This window comes from Diplotaxodon limnothrissa, linkage group LG3, assembly GCF_057381915.1.
Source record: "Diplotaxodon limnothrissa isolate DT_005_m linkage group LG3, D_limnothrissa_male_GT1.1, whole genome shotgun sequence".
Lineage (NCBI taxonomy): Eukaryota > Metazoa > Chordata > Actinopteri > Cichliformes > Cichlidae > Diplotaxodon > Diplotaxodon limnothrissa.
In genome coordinates this window covers 55,415,806-55,438,716 of record NC_140598.1, presented here as the reverse complement: position 1 = coordinate 55,438,716, position 22,911 = coordinate 55,415,806, and the positions used below count along the sequence as shown (strand labels likewise).

Genomic DNA, 22,911 nt, shown 5'->3' with positions numbered 1-22,911 from the left:
GCATATCCTCCTACTGGTAAAACATTCTTTTATGGTCTGGGATCAAATCATGTGCAGGTATAAGCAAATCAAATGTAAGACTTGAGATCAAATTGTTACCGTCATAAAATAAATTCAGGACCTAACTATAGCCCATAGAAAAGATAAATGTAGCCACGATGATGTTCCCCACTACACTGTGAGTTGAAACTGTCATTAGCAAGTCTTGGATAACCTGCCTTTGTGACTCCAATAATGACCAAAAGTTGCAAAATGATCTTTACATTTTATTTAACATGACTTGAAACCAGTGTTGGTCAAGTTACTCGAAAAAAAGTAATCAGTAATTAATTCCTGATTACTTCCCCCAAAAAGTAATCCTGTTACTTTACTGATTACTTATTTTCAAAAGTAATTAATTACTTAGTTACTTTTTAAAAACACGATTTACAACCTGAGTAGGTGATAAAGCGATAGATCTTTCAGCCCAATTCTACTTTTTCTACATAATCCATCATACAAAATGTAATCAAATGGAAAAATCTCTTTTTAAAACTTGTTTTATCAGTTTTAATCTTTTAACTTTATGCATCAAGCAAAAATTCAATTATATGCAACATTCTCTGACTAGAAGAAATTTGTTTAACATTTAAACCTATTTTCTGCACATTCCAGCACATAAAATAAAATAATTATATTTTTGTGTTTACACTCAGTCTTTCAAATAGATGCAAGTAAAACACAGCAGAAAATAAATAAAGTCAAAGACTCAGCGGTCCTGTTGCTCTATTTTCACCTGTAAAGCAGGACTGACGTAGGCGGAGGTTTACCCTGGTGCAGGTGTGCTGCGGTCAGTGGAAGAATCCGTGAGTTTCTCTGTGAATTTCCCATTACGTGGTAGCGCACTTGGTGCTTGTTTGGAAGTTTAGGGTTTTTTTTCGCTGTAAAAAGAAGTTTTCTTCCCACGCACGACGGACGCTAATGTTTTTGTCACTTTTTATGGAATCAAACTCAAAGTAAGGTCAGTACTTCCACGCTTTAAACGCTGCACGCTCATACTCTCTCCCACAATCGATATGTGATCCATTGTTGATCTGCACACAGCTGTTGTCACGAACGTCGCACTTGCTTACGTCACTGTCATGAGACATTCTCGCAAAAAAAACACGGTTTTAGTAACGCAGTAACGCAGGCGTGCTTATGGGAAAGTAACCGTAATCTAATTACCTTTTTTGCAATAGTAATCCCTTACTTTACTCGTTACTTGAAAAAAGTAATCGGATTACAGTACCACGTTACTTTGCTGCCCATCTCTGCTTGAAACTAACGACCATAAAGTCATTAGCAAAGTGTTTTCTGAGTTTAAAGAGTAGGGCAGTCGAGGGCTGTTTTCCCATAGACTTCATACAACCAGAAGCCGTTTTGCAACCAGAGGGGTTGCTTCTCAATAGTCACTAAAATTATTGCACATTTGAGATGCTTTGGCATCAGCTTGGCTCTCAAGACCTGCCTGCTACAGCCATGCCATCCACTTGCAAGTATTGAGCTTATTTTAAAAAATGATCCCAAATGTCTTAATGTGAAATGACAACAAAAACGTCATTGCTTTTCAAAACCTTATCCACCTTATAAAATGTGCATTTTGCAACAAGTTGGGGAGTGGTTGCTGGTAATCGCTAATGTGAAACTCGTCACCAAGGGGCCTAATCTTTGTCTTGAAAGATGCTATATAAATACAGTTGTGTTAACTTACTTTTGGATATGGTGCTGCACCAGAAACTTCCATGCACTTGCATTGTTTGCCAGTAGTTTGCATGCAAGACACTGACTTGTCTGCAAACACTTGCAAACTACTCAACAGGCAATAGTAAAACTTTCAATACTTTTCAAAGTTGCATCTTTTGAAATACGTTGGTAGCAGTGATACGGCACAATTTATCTATTTTTCTATCATTTGTGTTGCAAACTTTTATTTTTCAAGTTTTGCAACAGCTTGGATAGTAACTAGCGAATGATTGCAGACAAGTTGGTGTCTTCGACAGTGGCAATTTGATAGTGACCAAAGAAATCACAAGGTTGTTTTTGGTGCAGCATCCTATTGACTGGCGATAACCAGTGACCTCCAGCAATTATTCACCAACTGGTCAGCAGATACCATAGAGGGTAAAAAACAAACAAATCCTGAAGTCAATGCAGAGAGTGCCATTAAACTGCATTATTTAGGGCCACCAGATGGGGACAGCTGCAGTTGCTATAGGAAGTCTATGGGGAAACAGCTTTCTGACTTGACCTCTGTAAACACTTTTCTGATGAATTTATGAGCTCAGTTACTTTTTTTGGATCACGCTGAATAAAAATGTCTACATTGAAAATCTTGGTCATACCATACTGTATACCCAAATGGATCTGTGTTATGAAACTGCTCACTCATTGGCTAACAAACTGTTAACTTGCTGGCCAAGTTTCAAAGCCAGTTCCACTCGTCCATCCATTTTTTTCTTTATAGTGGAAAGGCTTCAAAAACCTTCACAAACCAACGTTCAGCTACGTTCAATTTGGATAATATGGGGAACATCCTTTTTTTTTTTTGAGCAACTGGCAGTTACCAAGGGGTTACCAACTGGTCTCCGAGCCTATGTCACTAAAGGCTTAATGTAACTTATCAGCCTACTGTTTCAGACATCGTTTTTACACACAACAGCAGGGAAGGTTTAGGTGAACCAAAAATCAAGGCGTTAACAATCCAGATGCACTGCATAGTTTAAATACTCAGAGCAGAAATAACAGCATTGTGTGCCGCAAATTCTTGCAGCGATGCAACTGAAATTGAGGACAATGTGGTAATTTCTAAGACCTTTTATTAGTATTGCAAATTAGTATATGTAAATAAGATATTTTAAAGAGTTTTTAAAAACCTTGAACACAGTAAAAGACAGTAAATACAGTAATCAATGTGTTCACATAGGAGACACAAGCACAGATCATCCAGTTGGAAACAGAAGTCTATTGTCTTTGTACTCTGCTGACTGGCAACTGCAACATTAATAGTATTTGTCAAGTGGATAAGGCTGATAAAAATTCGAATGATTGCCTTGAGCTTGCTTTAAGGCTGGTTTGTCAGTACAGCTTGTAAGACAGCAGTACCAGTGTTGGAGTCAAAGTGATACAAACACAGCTGTGTGATTCAAATATTTTAAATCTGACTCTCTTTTTTTGTATATATAAACATAAACCACATATTTTTTTTCTTTTGCTTTTGTTAGTTTTTATATTTTGAGAGAGAAAAAACTGATTTGATTGTTTAAAAAAAAGCAAACTGGCAAACAGATGCAGGCGGTAAACACATGGACTCAGGCACACAGATAGCTCTTGATATAAGACACCTCTGTCAAGACTTGTTGGATCTGCACAAAAATGATGCCTCTTCACTTTGCTCCTTCCCTCTCTTGCCTTTGACCTCCCACTGGTTCCATTACCTGTATCACCCGCGCGACCTTGAGCACATCCAATCTTGGCAGTTACATAACAAAAGACGAATGCGGAGGAGATTAAAGGTGCAGAGGGAGAGGGCAAGGCAAGAGATTGAGAAGTGCCAGGTGTGCAGCCTGAAACAAATAAAATAAAAATAAAAAGTCTTTCACAGTTACCAACTAAAATCATTCAACATCCCACCCTCCTTTGAAGACCCTTGCTGTCCTCCTATTTCAAAAGAACATGACACATAACAGCACTTTTTTCCTTTTCCTAGGAGGTAAGTTTTCTCTACCTCAGCTCTACAAACCACATATCAGTCCACCTGTGGTTACAGCTTGTCATTTTACATTATATAACTTGAAAGCACTCCAGCTGGGGAGCAAAAAAACGTGATGTGTTCGATGGTAGATGATGAACGGTACGGAGAGGGGAAAGGTGTACACCAGCCTGCTACGGTATGACTTCATACATCTAGCTGGCTTTTTAACACGGGACTGTAAGTACTGTTTTGGATGCACAAGCGGAAATGGAAAACCTGTCTTCAACTGCTTGTTTACTACGAACACATTGCTTGCTTCACCATAACGCAGCGTAAGCCGCGTACGGTTTACCTTAACAACTTTATAATCCCCAAGCAAACACTGCATGGGATGGTAAGCCTGTGCATACAATGACTGTAGGGATGTAGACCCACAGTGTTACTGTACACTTAACTAAGAGCGGAATCCTAAGCACAGCTTAGGTCTGCAGATATTAGACTTCTAGGTTGTGCTCAGTGACGCAAGAGCACACATTGCTCCCCCCAAAAAAAGGCATTTTGACAAAGTTAAATACAAACTGTAAAAACACAAAAGCTCCCTTACAGTCGCATCCAGATTCGAGAATCTCCTCTGAACACACACATTTAATCCTGGAATCACTGCAAGCTTATGAAACCACCATCCAAAAGGATGAAAAAGGAAGTTCTTGGAGGCAGATGAGATTTTTCTGAGCAGGAGGGATCTCTCTCCTTTTCGAAAGAGGAGGGAGCAAGGCAAGAAAACAGCACCAGAGGCCCAGCCCATGACAAAACAAAGAGATTAAATGACCTGTGAATGTGACTTCCCATTTTGCCATCAGCTCTTGCTCAACTTAGAGGCCTGCTGCCCCCTTCTGGTGGCCAGGAAGACATCCCAGAGCAAATAAAACTCTGCTTTCCTGTTCACAAGTATTCATATGCTCTTCCTGTTCGGGACTCTTCACTTGACCAAATGTGCAAAAATTACCATCACGATGATATGCAGACCCCTGATGTAATAAGCCATTTGCACCTAGCACTGTATGAAAAGACAAAAGCAATTACACCCTAAATAGCCTAAACATGTATTCAGTACATGTCACAGTCTCTCACTTCACCAACATCTAACATACATTTAATAAGATGTTATCTTGTGGATTTGAGACGAAATCTAAGTGAAATCTGCCCTCTTGACACACAATACAAAAACAGAATGCAAACATGCCGAGCCCCCTCTGAAGTGAGATTTAAGCGTTGGCCGGGGCCAAATGTCAACCAGCTCAAACAGATGGTGTTAAGAGCCGAGCTGAGAGGCTGACCTTGGTTCGGGACTGACTAGGGGTGGAATGACAACGCAACACCGGCATCCGGTGTTTGTTTTCAGTGGATGTTGTGAACATCAAGAGAGCCGAGTGTTGTTGCCAAGATGGGGAGGTAAAGTCACGTCAGGGCTGCTTGCTTTGCTTTGCAGGTGCTTTTAGGCTCTGTGGGATGTTGTCAAGCTGCCACCATGACAGAAAAATGTTGGGATTGGATGAACAGCATAGGAATGTTTTTGATATTTCTATGGATAAACAGGATATATATATCATTTTAACGAGATTAACGTGTTATATATATATATATATATATATATATATATATATATATATATATATATATATATACATACACATACGTCAATGTGTTAGCGCGGTTAGCTCCTTAACGCGTTAGCGCCATTAATGCGGTAATTACATTAACATCATTTAATGACATTAACGCTGACAGTACTAACATATCGATAGATCGATAGATCGATAGATAGATAGATAGATAGATAGATAGATAGATAGATAGATAGATAGATAAAACTTAATTAAGGTAAGTTTAGACTTCAATGAAAATGTTGAAATGTTAAAAATTAAATCTAGACATTTAATGATTATTTTTAAAATGATGAAACAACCACAGAGATAAAAATCTTACTTGAAAAACTTAGTGAAGGTAACCCAAAGAGCTCTGACATCTTAAATGTTGCCCCCCCCCCCGGTTGTCTACGCACTGCTACCTCCCAACTACACCACAGCGTCATAATTTCTGCCTCGTTACCACCAAGGCAATGTCAGCTCGTCTACTAGGGAACCCTAGGGCATGGTCAATATTATAAAACTGTGAAACAAGCAGGATTTCCATACACACTAGGCAGGCCGTTATGGGGAAACCCCCGACCTTTCCCAGCTACACACAAAAATGTGAAATTTCCTCAACTTTTCTCTCTTATCACCACCAAACAGCAACTGACTTTTCTCCCCCCCGTTAAATCCGGGGGGTTTTGTCCTCATGTTCAAAAGAAAAGGAAAAACATGTTATTTTCTCCATCTCTTTCCATTTCTGGTAGACTGAGTACGGGGCTTTAAGAGAAGCGAGTGGGTAGTAGATGGATAAGTGAAATTCACCTCGGCACAAATGTCTATAGCTTGAGAGAAGGCAATTTCCTCTAGCTCTAGTTCACAAGCACATTGCTGGAGTCCAAGCTTGGTTACACACTGGTGCTCCTGAAAATGTATTGTCCTACAGGTAATACCCAAAGAAATAACAGTTCCGTCTGATTTAGTGCAAATGTTTCGGTTTGAGTATTGAAATCATTTCTGTTCAGACGACGGCTGCATCTGACGTTCAGAGAATAGCAACAGCACAACATAAATCTCAGCTGCTTTTTTTTTTTATTTAACAACGAAAAACATTCTCCTTCATCAGCATGATTACCTTTCAAACACGAGTGGACCTACATTATCAGCTCTTTTTTTTTTTTTTTTTACAGGAGTGGACGGCTATAACATAATGACAGAATAGCGACAGAGAGCCACTTCAAAATATCCCTTCTCCCTCCCGAGCTCAGCGCCTCCTTTGATCATCAAATTGTTCTCCTGAAAATCCTCTCTGTTCTTGAATTATCTGGGCCGCTGAAGTGGAAGTTGAATTTTCTGTGGAGACCAAAGCTTCTTAAGAGAAAGGGGAGAAGCGGGGAAATAAAAAGATGTGAAAATGACACAAATTGAATAAGCGTGCCAAAAACCTATACCGCCCCGACAGGAGAAAACTTATCAAGGTCTTCAGACGTTACAGCCGAGAACCGACAAGGAGGAAAGTTTTCTTTTGTCTTTGTTCATATGGAGGGAGGAAAACAGGTACTTTGGTGTTATTACTTTCTTTCTTTGTCGTGAGGAAACACATTTAGAGTACGCACAAGCTGTATAGTGAAGTAACGGCAACGTTAAAGTCGCCAGAAAATGTGTTTCTAAGACAGAAACACCAAAGAATCAATAAGAGGGTTTAAAAACAACACCTTTTACTTAAACCCGCACCAATACACACAATTAACTTTTAAAGGCACACCTGTTGCTGCCCCTGGACCTTGATTAAGGTGCTAACGTGGGGCCGCTTGTCAGTTCTAGTGTAAATTGCCCGGTAACCACTGTCAATGGCACCCTACTTAATTTGCCCAGCTTGATCACGGTTTGTTGTGGTTGCAGTTAAGTACACATTTTCATATTCATGCATATTCAAACTGATTCATCCTCTTCAGATGCAGCTGAATTCATTAGGAATGTCTCCCCGTTAGCAAGCAGGGGAGAAAAACATGAGAAAAAAAACCCAACAACAACAAATGAGCACAGATTTTTTTTTTGAGTCCTTCATGTTGGTTAAAGCGCTGGAGCTGCACGGGTTTGTTTTCCGTTGCGTGCCGACACAACAAACGTATAACGGTAGAATTTTACAGAGGCTAAAATTAGCAAGCCAAAGCAAAAAATACACATCGTCACCCCTTATGGAGTGGAGGACAGTCCAACTCCAACTAAATACAGACAAACTAATTTGTGAAAATATCTGTAAACACATTTTCGGCCTAGTGAGAACCTACCCAAAGGCTCAACTCCTCATGCCCTGCAGTGGGAGAACCCAGCAGACGTGCTTTGATTTTATTTTTATTGTAATTTGCATGTTTGTTTATTATTGTGCATATGATTTACAGGAGGGAAAAGGCAGAGGAAAATTTAAGCGTTGGCCATTTTTGTTTACAGCCAGAGATTTTTAGTATGTACTGCCTGGTAAGAGGGAGGCTCAACAAGTTTAGAGTGAAGCAGACAGCCGCGTTCTCGCACACAGCAGCTTGAGGGAAAATCACTGTGCGCTTCCTGTTCGGAATTCAAATGACTGTGGAAGGAACCCTGTTGTATAAGTGGGGGAAAAACATCGAACCAGTCAGGGAAGCGCACAGCTGATCGAAACCAGATAGCAAACTTGCAGACAGTGCAACAGCAGATTAAATCAATATTTGATTTTGAGATAGCGCTATATAGTATACTAAGATAAAACTACTAAACTACTATTTAGACATAAAAGGGATATGTTCGATGGTGTTCTTATGCAGTAGGCAGGTTGACAGGTCTGACATTCCTACCTACGGTCCAGATGCTATAAATACTCACCAGTGCACCAGCTGTGCACTGATCCACAGATGAAAGTACTCCCAAGTAAATGCAGTACTTACTCCAGGTGTTTTGGAAAACTACTTATACCTTTTTCAAAATGTTATTAATTGATATAATTCGAATATATTGTTGTAGTTTATTCACATTTACAAAATAGCACAACTACTTTCTTGCAACCAAAAGAGAAAAAATGATATTGCCTTGTGACTCCATTGAATTCTTTCACAAATGGCAACTGATTGCAGGTAGCTGCAGTCTGACTCAGACTGATTTTAACAGCTGGCTGCGTCGACAGAATGGTGAAGGTTTGTAAATAACTGCAGTGCAGTTTGCAACATTTGCAACATTTGCAATGGAGGACTTGATGCAACTAGTTGCCAACTGGTTGTATTCTGGTTGTATTCTGATTTCATGCTGATTGTATTATATAAGTGCCTTTGCTATCCTGCAGAAACTATGTCACTCTTCCTGGTGGAATTTCAGAATTTCTGTTATTAATTTGTGAAGTTCTGGCTGGACTGTCAATGTAACTATGAAGTATGATGATTATGGACTTTTGTGTATTTAGACAGCAACAGATTTGCAATTTATTACAGTTAATTGCTATATAACAGTTTCCATATAATTACCAACTTGAAACCAGTCAATCACAAACTGATAGCAGACTGATTTGATCTTATTGCCATTTTACTGGCATCCCGACACCCTGACAGTTGCTTTGAAGACAGCAACCAAAGGCTGCGAGTGATCATGGACAAGGTTCCCATCTTTAAACCAACTAACGGAGAGAGTGCGATTGCAAATTCCCCAATCATAATCATTTTGTTTATGTGGCAGTCTGCAGCATGACGTCAGTAATAATAACTCATTTTTAAAACTGAGTCATACATATAACAAGAAACTTTACAGATTCACAGATTTTCTTTCTGTCAAATCCCAAATAACACGGAGTGTGTATCTACATGTGTTTTGCTGGAACTTTAGCAACACTGTGCAATGAGAAAAAGCAGGCTGCTTCAAGAGTCTGGATGATAAAGAGATCGGTGAGAGCAGGTTAAGCAAGGTTGTGTATTTGTCAGTGAGAACTGGAGGTGAGATTTGAACTGCAGAAAGAGAGTAGAGGTCTGTGGCATAACTTCAGACTCTTTCAAGGAGCATGGAGGGGGGAAGAAAGCCTAGATTATACTCTGTGGCAGACATGGAAATGGACAGCTGGAGACATGTTGGCTGAGAAGTAATTCCTGCTTTCCTATACTAGTCCACTAGCCTGGAGCGTCCGCAAAGTTGTAAGTGCACAAAAAACAAGCAGGCACGCGGACATCCCCATGGACGCTTGCACTCATCATCTTAGGATAAAATTTCTGTCATTCAGACTTGAGTGGACCCTGGCGGATGCGGAAATTCAATTCAATTTTGTTCAATTCAGTTTTATTTATGTAGCACTGTGACAAAGTGGGTGACAACACCGTTTGTCCATATTCTTAGTTAACATTCTTGTTTTGATTTAACCATATTTCATATGCAATCTGCAACAGGCAAACATCTACTATCCCGGGTTTGTTTACGTTTTGCACTTTTACAGATTATATAATATAACATCTTGGTTTAAATCAATTCCTACAAGTTTAAGTTAACATGTTATTTATTTCAACTGTTAATTTGTATTATTTAGAACCTTACCTACCTGTCTTCTAGAAACAAAAGGAGGAAATGTAGTTTTACTTCCTGCTTTATAGCTTCTGGGTTCATCTGAGGTCACAGGATGAGACCAAGTGCAGAAGGGGAAGAATTCTTGTAATTTCATAAAGTTTATTTTAGAGTGTTTAGGGATAAATAGATTTAATGATGTAATATGTATTGATTACACCATAGAGTTTATGTTGCCAGTAAAGAGTAGCAGTAGAGGTTTGAATATAATCATGTTCATCTTACCTACTGAATGGAATAGTCCAGAGGAGAGATTGTTTGGTTAAGTGGACTATTTAAGCAGAACTCAGGTGTTTGAGAAGAAAGGTTCAGGTCAGTGTAGCTGTGCGCAGTTTGACCTTAATTTCCGTTGATTTAACTTCAGTTTTATTTAGCTGAACTGAGTTAATTTAGAGTTGAGTTTTTTATTGGTTTCTTTGTAAATATTGTTTGGGTCACAAAATGGTGAATAAATCACTTGCTACACTGGACAGCATCAGTCTCATGCTCTTCTTTGACCGCTTAAGTCAAGTCCTGCCACAAGCACCAAATCACAACAACAGTTGCCTCAAGGCGCTCCAGCAATACTGTTTAGAGATATGGAATAATATTTTCTCATATATGTATTTATTCATATGTAATGGATTTAATGACGTAGAGAAATACACAACCCCAAAATTATATACATTCACATATCCATTGATGAATCATCAAAGACAACTGGCTCAGATTGGTAGTAATTAGTAGTGATGGCCAAATGAAGCTTTCCGAAGCACTGAAGCTTGTATTGAAAAACGGTTCATTACTCGAAGCTTTTCAACACAGTCCTCTCCGGTGACATCTGGTGGTGAAAATTTTGAAGAGCAGCTTGAATCTGCAAAATAAAACGGACTGCTCAATTATCACTGCTCACTCAAGAGTGGAGTTCTCTCTGATATTGGGCCACCGTTCCGTTGCTTTGAACATGTAATTGGTTTTGTTTTCTCGATTGGGGGGCTGAAAAAAATGTAATGCGTATTTGCGTAATACATTTTGATCAATAAACTTTCCCTATTTAAACATGCACTATGGTGTGGCCTTTCTTTGCTCATAACTCCTTGATGTTGGTAAATACAATAAGTGAGCAATATATATAATATACATATGAGAATGCACAGCACATTATGGAGTATGCCCCTGCTGTGAAGTCCTGCCTCCATCTACTTGTCGTTTAATCACTGGAAAGCTTGACAGGTTCATACAAAATATTAGATGAGGCCAATTGTCCTATACATATTTTTGACCTAGGGGTGGGATTGATTGTGAACTGGAAAGGGAAAATGCTTAGGAAGCTGAGTACGGCTGCATCGTCACTGATTTGTAGAATCATTTTGATTCGATACAGGATCCGATTCAATTTGATTGGAATCTGGAAAGTTTTGCCTCAGTCAGAAATATTACAAGTCTGATCATTTAACAGTATATATCCATAATTTCGTATCTATTAAAAGAAAGCTGACACATGTGAGACTTAATTAGAGATGTAAACAGAGAGTTATGAAACCTGCAGCTGCAGAAGCCAGCGAAAAAAAAAGAGGCAAACACAGCGCGGACCCGACGACACATCAAAATCTGACTCTGACGCGTCGGGTCCGCGCTCTGTGTTTACGTTTGTATGCAGAATCCGTAAACCTGCTCCCAGTTACTGTTTTAGCTGCATGGTGTTTGACGACATGTTGTGAGGTTTAACCTGAGATGCTGGCGTTTCAGGCATAATAACGTTAATTTACAAATCGACACGGGATTTTAATGAATCAATATCACTTTATTCAATTTAGCATGGATTGTAATCAGAAAAGCGATAATCAAAACCCATCCCTAATCAAGAACTTGCAAAGTAAAAACATGATCAATGTAAGGTAGCCCTTTTGTTATTTACATTTAAAAAGAGGATTAGTGTTACTGTGCGCTGGCTGAGTCTGTTTCTTTTCTTAGAAATAGTTTCTCCTGCCCTGGAGAAAATCCACTTGCATGGAACAGAAGAGGCTGTGGAGTGCAGGAACTACACTGCAAGTTGGTAGATATGCAGGTATTCCTGGGTCCTGCAGACTATCACCTAAAAACAATAAACAAAATGATTTTCTAAACTGTGTAGCAATGTCATGTACGTATAGTGTCAAATACATTTTTGTAGTCTTCATCAGCTTTAATTCACATGGAAGTGTTCCTAAAGTCATATGCTGTAATGATATTTACATTATGAAAACATGATTTTGGACATTTCAAGTTTTTCACTTCGGCAGATAAAATGAATTGAGCAAAATCAACTCAAAATATTCCCACACGCCAGAACGTCCTCTCTTCCTCGCTGGCTCCATATCTGTCAGTGGAATGATCACCTCGTCGCTATCTGTCACCATCAACACACTCCACGAATCCCGTGGATGATTCACTTCCTTATATCTGTTTGAATCAGGTACCGAAGCAGTTACGTGCGTAATGAAGCTTCGGACGTCACTGGTCACGTGACTTTTGCCAAACGAAGCAAGCCTCGACACAGTGCTTCTGAACCAGTGTGTTGTTTTTTTTCGACACACGCTCCGGAGCGTCAGCTTCAAGCGGGCCATCACTAGTAATTAGCAATAGTATCCAAACACAACATTAGCATCAAAGACTAAAACGCTTATGTTGCTTCACATTACAGTCAGCTGCTCTAGAAATAACTTGAAAGTCTTTGAGAGTCTCTACTAAGTTGTTCAGCTTGCTCCATCTCTGTCTTCCCAAAGCACATGAAGACTACCTTGTTGTTTCACTTTGCCACTGTTATTTTCACTGTCTGCTGTGTACATGCTGAAGCAATTATATGTGTAACAATCAAGATTGTAACGATTAAACATCAAACATCAAGACAGCCCCGATGAGTCCAGAAGCACTTTTGTAGGCTTTAAGAATGCTTCTATAAACCCTACAAAGTACCAGATAATGGGTCGAACATCAGCACTGACGGGGTCCGGACTCACATTTGAATGTCGGGATAAGGAAAGGAATCAAAGGCAAATCTGCTATAAAGTCCTGTAGTCTGACGCGCACTAAAAGGGTAATCTCTTCTGGCAGCAAAATTGACGAGCGGTAATTCAGCAGAATATCTGGATGCAAATATGCAGAATGTCCTGTTGTTGATGGTGTAGACACGGTGTGGAAGCTATGGGTTTGTCTGTGTTTTCATGATGGTTTTCAGTAATGTTGAGGAGTAAAGTGTTTTTGTGCCACTTAAGTTTACTAATTAAAATGCAATAACTTCCACTTTTTTTAAAATAACTTCTTGAAAAATGAATGAAAGTAGCATAAAGCATGTTAAAACCAATCATAATAACAGAAATCAATTAGATTAGATCAGTTAGCATTTCCTCAAACATTACTTTTAACACACTGTTACTTTTTCCCCCAAATTAAAATCAATCAATCAATAAATCAATAATAAATATATCAAAGAATAAAAAACAACTCCAGTAGGTGCATAAGTTTCAACCCACCTGCAATGCGGTGAAGTACTCATTAGTTTTATCATAAAATGAGAGGGTGGGGCTTACGTAGATGTCCTGTGACTGTCTACCTGCACTCTCAGATACTAATTGTTACAAAAAAGTATCCATTTGCAACATATTGTTGCAAATGGATACTCATTTGCAACAATATTGAACAGTGCCATGTTTGCCTCTAGCTGACACACAACCTCAGCACCCTGCATACAGACAGCTCACAGCCCCTCCCCTCACTAGCAGCTGAACACTGCTTGAAACAAACTGACACCCTCATCTTTATGAGGAATTTCCTGTTTCAACAACACTAAAGTATTAAAACATTATCATAAACATTAACCTGGCCACCGCACACCTTGGCACATTAAGTCATCTGTTGTTATTAAGGTAGTAGGTACTACTACTGCTACTGCTACTGGGAGCTAAGCAGCAAATGTAATCAATTCCTCCCATCTGCAGAATCAATAAAGTGAATTTCACAGCATTACAAAGTTATTTGTGTTTGAAAATTATTACACTTCTCTTAAAGTCCCTGACTGAAGCTGAGAAAAGGCTGTTTGATCAGCAGAAGAAGTACGGTGAGAAGTCACCAGACACATAAACAGGACTGTAGCTGAATACAAAAAAAGATGCTTTTTAATGTCTTAACTTCTATGAAAAATTATACTCCTGGGTGCCACTATTGAGTGTGAAATTCCAGTGTTGTGACAACCCCGGTGCACACAGAAAAGCCAACAAAGACTGCATTAGGAGGTTGGATGGATGGATGGCAGTGGCACAAGTCATAAAAGCTGCTCTGATGAGACTTGGGTTAATTTCCTGTATATTATTATCATTATTATTATTATTATCATCATTTTCACTCACTGTTTAATCAGATTAGACAACAAAATGTTTTAGTTAGTATTTAGGTTAAAGGATACTTCTTTTAAAACGTCATACATGTTAGAAAAGCTTTATTTTCCAACAAAGAAAGAACGGGTACAAAGCAAAAAAAAACCCAGCTAGTTTATTTTTGAAAATACAAAATTTTATTGCCAACAATAAATGTGGCATACTTTGGTGTGAGACTAGGCAAAAGATTCCAAGGTAACAGTTTCACATAAAAAGCCTCAGACCCTCATTAACTTATTTGGCCTTAATTAAGGGAATCATCAGCTGGTGACAATTCAGAGCTGATAAATCCTCCACACTCTTCAACTCTTGTGTTAGCACTCAACAACCACGGGCTTCTCTAAGAAACTGCAAAGCTAATTGAGGCTTCCAGGATTGGGCTAGGCTATAAAAAGATATCAAAAAGCTTCCAGCTGTCATTAGGAAATGGCAGTTGAAGGGAACTTTGGAGAGCCGCACACGATGTGGACGACCAAGAAACTTTTAGTTACACAGGTGTAGCACTGGGCTGTTTCCCCATCCAGCATCAAATAATCATTAAAAAATATTACCTGCAGAGTTGTAGCATAAACTATGAATAAAGATGAACTTACCAGTGCTTCACCCTCAGAGAGAACACGCTGCTCATCGTGGACAAGCACCACTTTAGCCTTGATTTCATCCACTGTCAAACTGCAGAGGGTACAAAATCAGGAAGCATTTTAGTATTTATCCCAATATTGGTTTTTTTGCCCAATATAATAAGTTGATTTCATCATGATCCACATAACATGTCATCAGCACAGCATTCACAAGCACCTGAGGCCCACTGAGTCACATTTCAGTCTCATTTCCTGTGGCAGGGATTCAAAGTTTGCACAAAAGAAACAAATACTAAACTTTTTGATCAGATGCACAACCAGTCAGTAACACAAACCGACTGCATTGAACCAACAATACATTTTGCGATCAAGGATGTTCTGCTCTGAGCTGAGCACTTCTCTTTCCTTTTACCCTATCGCAGTTTAAACTGCACAAAACATAAAGCAGCACACAGTGCAGTCAAAATCTCTCATGCCACCTATTATCCTACAGCATTTAGATCTTTTTTCTATGGCCATTCTTCACCGCTGGTGTCTTCCTTCCTCAGGTTTTACGTAAACCAGCACTAAACTGAATGGAGATAATGACTGCATGGCCAGGATCAATCCTAGGAGTCCATCAAAAGCGGACGTGCAGGCAAACATACAAAGCAAATAGCTTGTTCCACTACAGAGGATCAATGCTAGGGGTAAGTGCTGGAGAAAAGCAATGATCTCTCTGCATTGTCGAGCTGCACACAATGACGCCTCTAAAAAATAAAGAAATAAATAGAATTTGGTGTGAGGAAAACCGGCTTTGCCCCCAATCACTGAGGGCAGATGCAGACCTGATCTTGAGAGCAGGTGCTTTGCTAGGTTTCCCTGAGAAAGACAGTAAAAATATTGGCAACTCACACACATGCACTGATGAATCCTGACAGAGGGGAGGGGATAAAAAGCACAACCTGTTCATGAGCCTTTGGGAGGCTCCATCATGGTTCATTTCCTGAAGCAGTTGGTAGACTCTATTTATAGGCCAGCATACTGGTACCAGTTAATCCTGCACTGGGCTGCCAACTGCTTGCCAGCTGGCACAGTGGGTTGCACTTGTGTGTGGTGCTCAGGAAGGTTTGGGTTGAAATAATCGTGAGGAAGGCAAGAATCTACCTTAATGAACAAAGTGTGGGGGAATAATTTACCCCCCTATAATGCAATATGAATCTGTGAGACTGCAGATATATAAACTTGAGGTGTGACCGAAATATTGGAAATGCTGCATGCAAAGATATTCCACGACGTTAGCCTGCTGCGTAACTCGCAGTAGCAATATTTATACAGAATTAATATTAGTATTAAGTACAAACTGTGGTGATAATCAGCGACATCTCTACCACTGACAGGTTCCTTCATGCACATCAGAGCAGATTCTAAACTTTAAAGGAAAAAAAGGAAGAAAAAAAAAAAACAGGTTGCATGAAGCAATTACTGGTGACACAAAAATGAGATTAGCTCACAGTATAAATGAGAGAACAATTATCTGTGAATCTGCATTAAAGATAATTAGCAATTCCAATCAAGTGGATTAAGAATGGGATAACATTTCGCTAAGTGTCATTTGGGACAAAGCCAAGAGCTTTTTTTTCCCCTGCTTTGTGCACGATAAAGAGCCTGTAGTGTGCATGCTAATCTCGATCAAAGTCCCCGGCAACGTGCAAGCGTCAGGTATACCAGCAAATTTGCATTTATTATAAAACGGCGACTAAATCAAGCTTGACACTCGGGCATGTGAGCCGCAGAGCCACACGGGGAGGGGAGGACTGGTGATGTAGCACACAAGCGCAAAGCCTTCACCTGCTTTATTCAAATGGGCATCAGGACACGTCCTGCATCAAGATAGCCAGCTCACCGAATCCACATGCTGACAGGCTGAGACAATGGCTGGATAGAAATGAGCGACACTTGCAGATATTTCAGCTTAGTAATGTGTTTGTTTAAGTGCGAGGCGGTGCTTTGGATGGAGTGGATGGATGGAGGCAGAGCCGGGGAAGGAAGGGACTGTGGCTGGGAGGGGGTGGGCAGGAGGGCTTGAATAATGGTTTGCATCCAATCGCAGGAATGCATAAGTGGGCATATAGCGCTCTGCCAGAAAATCGCTGCACAAGCAGTTCGTCCTCGATGCGGCCATATGTTTTATAGCACTTTCAGTTTACTATGCTTGGGCCAGCTTGCTTTCCGGAAGAATATGCCCAGTTAGCTTAAGAAGTATCGATTTTGTTTTAACTTCAAGCATGTTGTGGGAAAGTGAGGATGTGAGGGTGTGGATGGCTGTGGAGAAAAAGCATGAAGGGGGACAGGCTCATTGGATATCATGGACTCAGTTTTTCTGCAAGCCACTAGAAAAATTTACATATCTTCCCTGGCAGCAAAACGGATGCCATTCCCTTTAAAGCTGGCCGCCGTCAGACGCCGATCCTGACAGCAACTTAGTTCGTCTGTGTAGATGCAAGGAAGGCCGGGAGATTGGAAAGCGGAGCAACAAGTGAGCCTGCTGAGACTTGAAGATTGAACAATGCAAATAAGGAGAAGAAATACTTTTTGAGGCTTGCTGGAGAATAAATAGGTGTAGGAGTTCCAGGGAATGAGATGCGCGCATTCGACTCAGACTGATGAGACTTCACTGCTCCACAAGTTAAGGTGGAACTAATGAGTGTAATCCATATTCATATTGATGTGAACACCCATTTATTTTATAGCACGAGTAATGCAAGACAGAATAAATGCGAGTGACAACCTATAGTTTTAATCCAGTGTTATGGATCTTCTTTATCATATTTCATGTTGTTTTGGTTTCACTCTGCTGCATTAGCAGAATTTCTCTTGAGGGTATCTGACATGATAATATTTCCTAAAACTCTCCGATTCAGTCTGCCGGAATTTAAAGGAACTTCTTCAACAGTATTTTTTTTTTGTGGTTGTTATTTCGTGTTTTGTGTTACAGTTTCATTTGACTGCTAGTGGCCGGTAAATTAATGACTGGCTTTTGTCACCAATCAATTTGGAGAGAACAATGTTCAAAGACAGGCGATCATTTGTCAGGAAAAAAAGATAAAATGTAACAAACGATTTAAATTCAGCACTTAACTTTTGCTCTCTTATGCAGCTTTCTTGTCCTTTCTGTAATTACAAGAAATTACTATTTCCCCAGACTTCTTGAAGGACATTCAAAGCTCTTCTTTGGATCTTGGCTGCTAGATGATCCCACACCGCTCCAAGAATGCAGTGGTCCGGGTTCTGGGGGAGGCCAATCCATGACTGATAGTGTTTCTATCCAGGTATGGTATTACTGCTTTGGCAGTGTGTTGGCAGCCATAGCGAATCAGATGCTTTCCAGATTGTCTTACAAGGTGTATCGAACTCTAACCATGCTTTTCCATGGTCATAATTTCATACATTTTGACAAGATCCCCAACACCTATTGACAAGAGTCATCACTCCGTTAGACCTGTTGCAATGGATCTTCAGTCCCGTTCTTGTGTAAACTGGCATACCCTGTTTCCCATCCTTAAGAATGGCCTTTTGGATCAGTTGAAGGGCCAGATACATCACTCACATCCTGTATCAGGTCTTTGCTGAATTTGTCCTATTTCTGAAGTCTTTATGAATAAGCCTTGAAATATTTTTCAGAACTGAGTGGTTTCTGTTATATTTCAGGCCTGTTTATAGAACAAGATAACTGGGTTTGCATTAGAAGTTAGTCACTGTAGTCGCTGCCTACGCAGCTTCTTTTGGAAAAACCCAGAAAGTATTGCAATGGTAGTCAAACCACGACTTTACTGATAAATCGTGAGGTGTGAAAACCCATCATTAAGTGTACAGGGGAGGTCGCAGGGAGACACCACACACCATTCCAATATATCAAGTTTCTGTTTAATAGCTCTTCAGAAAGCCTGAAGAAATATTGCACAAGGTCACTTTAAACAAATTACATTGAAGTCTGGCTCCTTGGAAGCAATATATAAAGAAATAAGGGGTGGCTGAAGACTTCTGCAGAGTGCTGGATGACGACATAATATTTTTTTTTGTAGTATTAGATTTCTTAGCAATGAAATAATGCGACAAAAAGCCCATTCACCCTGGCAAGAGCAGAACCCAACAAGGAAAAACTATTTCAGTATAAAAACATCACTGGTAGCCTTCAAAACCTGAATCAGTGGATCTTTATTATGCAAAACTTTGCCTGCGTAATCAACAAAGTATTAATAGAATATGGTTCTAGCTTGGGGGTGGGGTGGGGTTAGCATTATAAGGCTGACACTTCATACGCATATGAGTGCAGGTTTCTGGACTCACTAGAATGGGCAGCACTGGCCAGAACATGAAAACAAAAACAGGACTCAAAAGAGTCTGAATACAAGTTATTTACCTGCCATCTTTATTGGTGTCCAATAAATGGAAAATGCTGGTAACGGAGCTGTTCTGATGTCTGATGAGACCTAAAATAAAAATAAAATAAAAAAATCACGTGTTACTGTAGAATTATGAGATTGTTTAAATAGCAACCACTTCTATCTGAATGCAAACTGAGAGGCAGGAATGAAGAAAAGGATGGAGCTGGATTTAAAAAATATGGGGTGTGGGGGGGGTGTGGAGGGCAATCAGGCAATGAGTCAGTCACGCTGTGCAAGAACATTTGGTTTCCCTGTAGGAAAAGAAAAAAAAAGAAAAAAGCATGGCAGAGTCCAGAATGCAATCAGGAGGCTTTGTGCTGTAACGGCTGGTATGACAGTGATTTCCCTCTTCTCCATTCATGTACACAGGCAGATGAAAAGGAGACGCAAAAACTTCCTCAACCCCCTTTTTCCAGCGAGCATGTGACCCCAACCGATTCATTCTGTGAATCCGCATTCACTGCGAGTGGAAAGGAGAGGAAGTTCTCTTATGTTCAGCACTGAGCATCTCCCGTGTCATCGGCAGAGCAGAGAATGTACGAGGGGTAAACTGATTGGCCCCTAAGTCTGGGGAAAAACACTTTACATAATGCTAATTGCACATCCGCCGCAATTATCTTTCTGTACTAATTACAGAAAAGCTCATTTTGAAATTACCATTTCTTCCCAGTGTACAGTAAAGCAACTGTGTTAAGTGTGTGATGCAGGGGGGTTTAAAAAAATGATCCCTTTTCTCAAACCCATCTTTGCCAAAATAAATCCATATTTATTAAGGCATGCTGTTTGTGGGATTAAAAGTTTTAAAAGATGCTAGATCCTACGCCACTCCTTGACACCCGAAACATGACCGGGAGCTGCAAACGTCTACGGAGAAGCCAGATTCCCGTCACCCCACCCTCTGTTTGTTGACTGTATTCAACCCCGGGAGTTAAACAAGATTTGCTAATATTCTCCTGCAATACACACAGCATCTGTCATATTAGTGGCTTATTCCTTTGTTTGAACAGCACTCTATTCCCAACCTAATGCTTGACATTCTCAACCCATCCTCTGGCCGCTCTGTCTCGCAAAAAAAAAAAAAAAAAGTGAGCGCACTAAAGGAGCAAGAGAAATGGTCTCATCCCTCGCTCTACTGCAGAGCCATAGCTATGAAAAACAACCATAAGGAGGATGGATGGAGACGAAGGCAGGGGAAGAAAAAAAAGATAGAGTGGATGCAGGGGATTGGAGGGCGGTGGGTGGGGTGGGGGTTGGTTGGTAAAAGGTAAGAGGAAGAGTCGAGAGGAATGGGGAAAATAAAAGAGGAGAGAGGAGGAGGGAGAACAAACAAAAAAAAAGAAAAATTGGGGAAAGAGGTTCAAGACATTGGCTCTTTAGGCCGACGGCACATATAGGGGACTATGTTTACTAATGGACACCATCAGTCATCCACCCATGTTGCTCGGGCAATATCACGGCACACTCGTAAAATAAAAGAGAGGCACAAAGAGAACAGAGGGGAATGGAACATATCAGCGGGAGACTGCAGATCTACGCCTAGCCTACAGACCATGTTATCCACACAGAGCTTTGTTATTGTAGGCTCGCGCTGCACTCCAAGGCTAAGAAAACACACATTGTCCTGTCTTTTATATACCATAGGCAAGATTTCCAAGAAGGGAAATTACAGTTTTCTGTATGAAAAAAAAAAATACTTTGAAATGGAAATAGATCAAACGCTGCAGGTAGAATCTTTTTTTGTTTTTGCTTTATCGATGGGATGACAAGACTGGAAATACTGATAGAAACCTGAAAATAAATATTTGAAGCTAAACGGTGCGTTTAACGGTGAGCATCAGAATGAAAAAATGAAAAAACACTGCAGCACAATGAGAGCGTTGCAGTGTACAAAATCAATATCTTACTCATTAGAGTTTGCTCATAAATTCATCAAGGTTGTGATTACAGTTGCTGAGCTAATTGCCTTATTCCCAGAACTCTTTTCAAGGTTCCCACATGGCTGAGTGATTTTTCCAGGAAATTTTTTAACAACCTGAAACTGATATGACACGCAGGTTTTACAAATGACATAAATGATTGTGCTGCAAGGAAGCTCGGGTATTCGTAACTCGAAAAATCAACTTTTAAATTACAAGGTACAATTAATAAAGATGAAAGAATAAAACTAGTCTACATTCTCTGTGGAGAGCTTAGCAGAGCTACCATCACTCAGTCCTGCTTTAGGACTAAATTACCACAAGAATACTTTAAAAATATATCAAATTTAATGGAATTTCAGAGTGAAGCTCTGTTTTCAGTTTGGGCTTTTGCTGCTTGACTGAAAATGTCAAGCCTTATGGGACCTTCTGAACTCTTTTATGTTTGACACTGTTTGTTTTGCTCTACAAGGACAATCAAGCGTTTCCTTATCTGGAGAGAAGACGTATAAGCGGGGATATGAAGCGCTCTGTTAGAGTTCAGAACAAGAAGACAATGCCTGCTGCAACACGTGTTACTGCATTATTTCAAGAAGACATAAGTTTTATAAAGTCTAAAGTCAGGTAGACAAGAATTTTTGTTATTTTCCTTTGTGCAAATCATGTTTTATTAGAAATAAAGATCAAGAACTTGTAGTCTTTTGAATTCATAATGGACCCTGGTTTCCAGAGAATATGATGTAATAGTACAGCCAATGTTTATGACTGGATCTGGTCCATATAGGTTAGCTCAGGGGAACTACTCGAATCCTCAGAGGCAAGATAGCAGACACTCTAAGTGCTTAGTACATCCTTCATATACAAAGATACAGACATTCTCTATATTAATATATTCCAAAAATACATATTTTGTTGGATTCAGTTAATCTCTTCCTATTCTAACCTACTATTAGTATTTGCATTTACATGTGAATGCACATTAAAGACAGGGAAGCGTAATCATATATGGCAAAAGGGCTTATAGTCTATTTCTCCTTCAAACAATTTTTATACAGAGATTTCCTTACATATACAGTACTGTGCAAAACTCTTGAGCGACACTCAATTTCTTTATATTTTGCTTGGAAAATGGGAAAAGAGTATATCAGTTTATTCAAATATGTACAAACACACATGGAAATACAGTATCTAAACCAAAATTTGTAAAATTCTAACAAGCAAATACTAGTCCTACATTTCCTCATACTTCATACAATAAGCCAAGTTTATGGCTAGCAGTTCTTTATGAATGATGCTGTTAAAAAAATTAGTTTTTTTTTTTTTACTGTTTTTAATACTACTTACTGCATTTTTCAGAAATTCAACTAAAGAAATGTGAACAAATAATGAGGTTTTTGACGAGATGTTGGTAACAAAGTGTTTACATTTGGATACAAAGATACAATTTACATTTGGTTCTTTGATGAGCTGTCTGCTATGTGTCGACACGACACTGGTTTATCCCTTGAGTTAGGTGCCTTTTTTAATCCTTCAGTGATTCATAAATCTGTAAAGCTTTAAAAGACCTTCGTAAAGTCAAAACAACTGTTTCTCAAGGAAACTTCAATAAAAATAACAGGAAATTAAAATACAAAGAAATGAGGGGTGGCTCAAGACTTTTACACAGCAAGTCAAAGTCCACTTA

The 22,911-nt window shown here is 39.6% G+C and overlaps 1 protein-coding gene across 1 annotated transcript in view; it reads right to left on the bottom strand.

Moving 5' to 3' along the window:
- The window catches only part of LOC146636636 (glucosidase 2 subunit beta-like), a 175,984-nt gene that overhangs the window by 135,481 nt on the left and 17,592 nt on the right, over positions 1-22,911 (bottom strand). Inside the window, exons 7-8 of the mRNA XM_085350952.1 lie at positions 19,287-19,356; positions 14,897-14,975 (exon numbers count right to left, since the gene is read on the bottom strand). Coding sequence (XP_085207078.1) covers positions 14,897-14,975; positions 19,287-19,356 — 149 coding nt within the window. The remainder of the gene's footprint in view (positions 1-14,896; positions 14,976-19,286; positions 19,357-22,911) is intronic.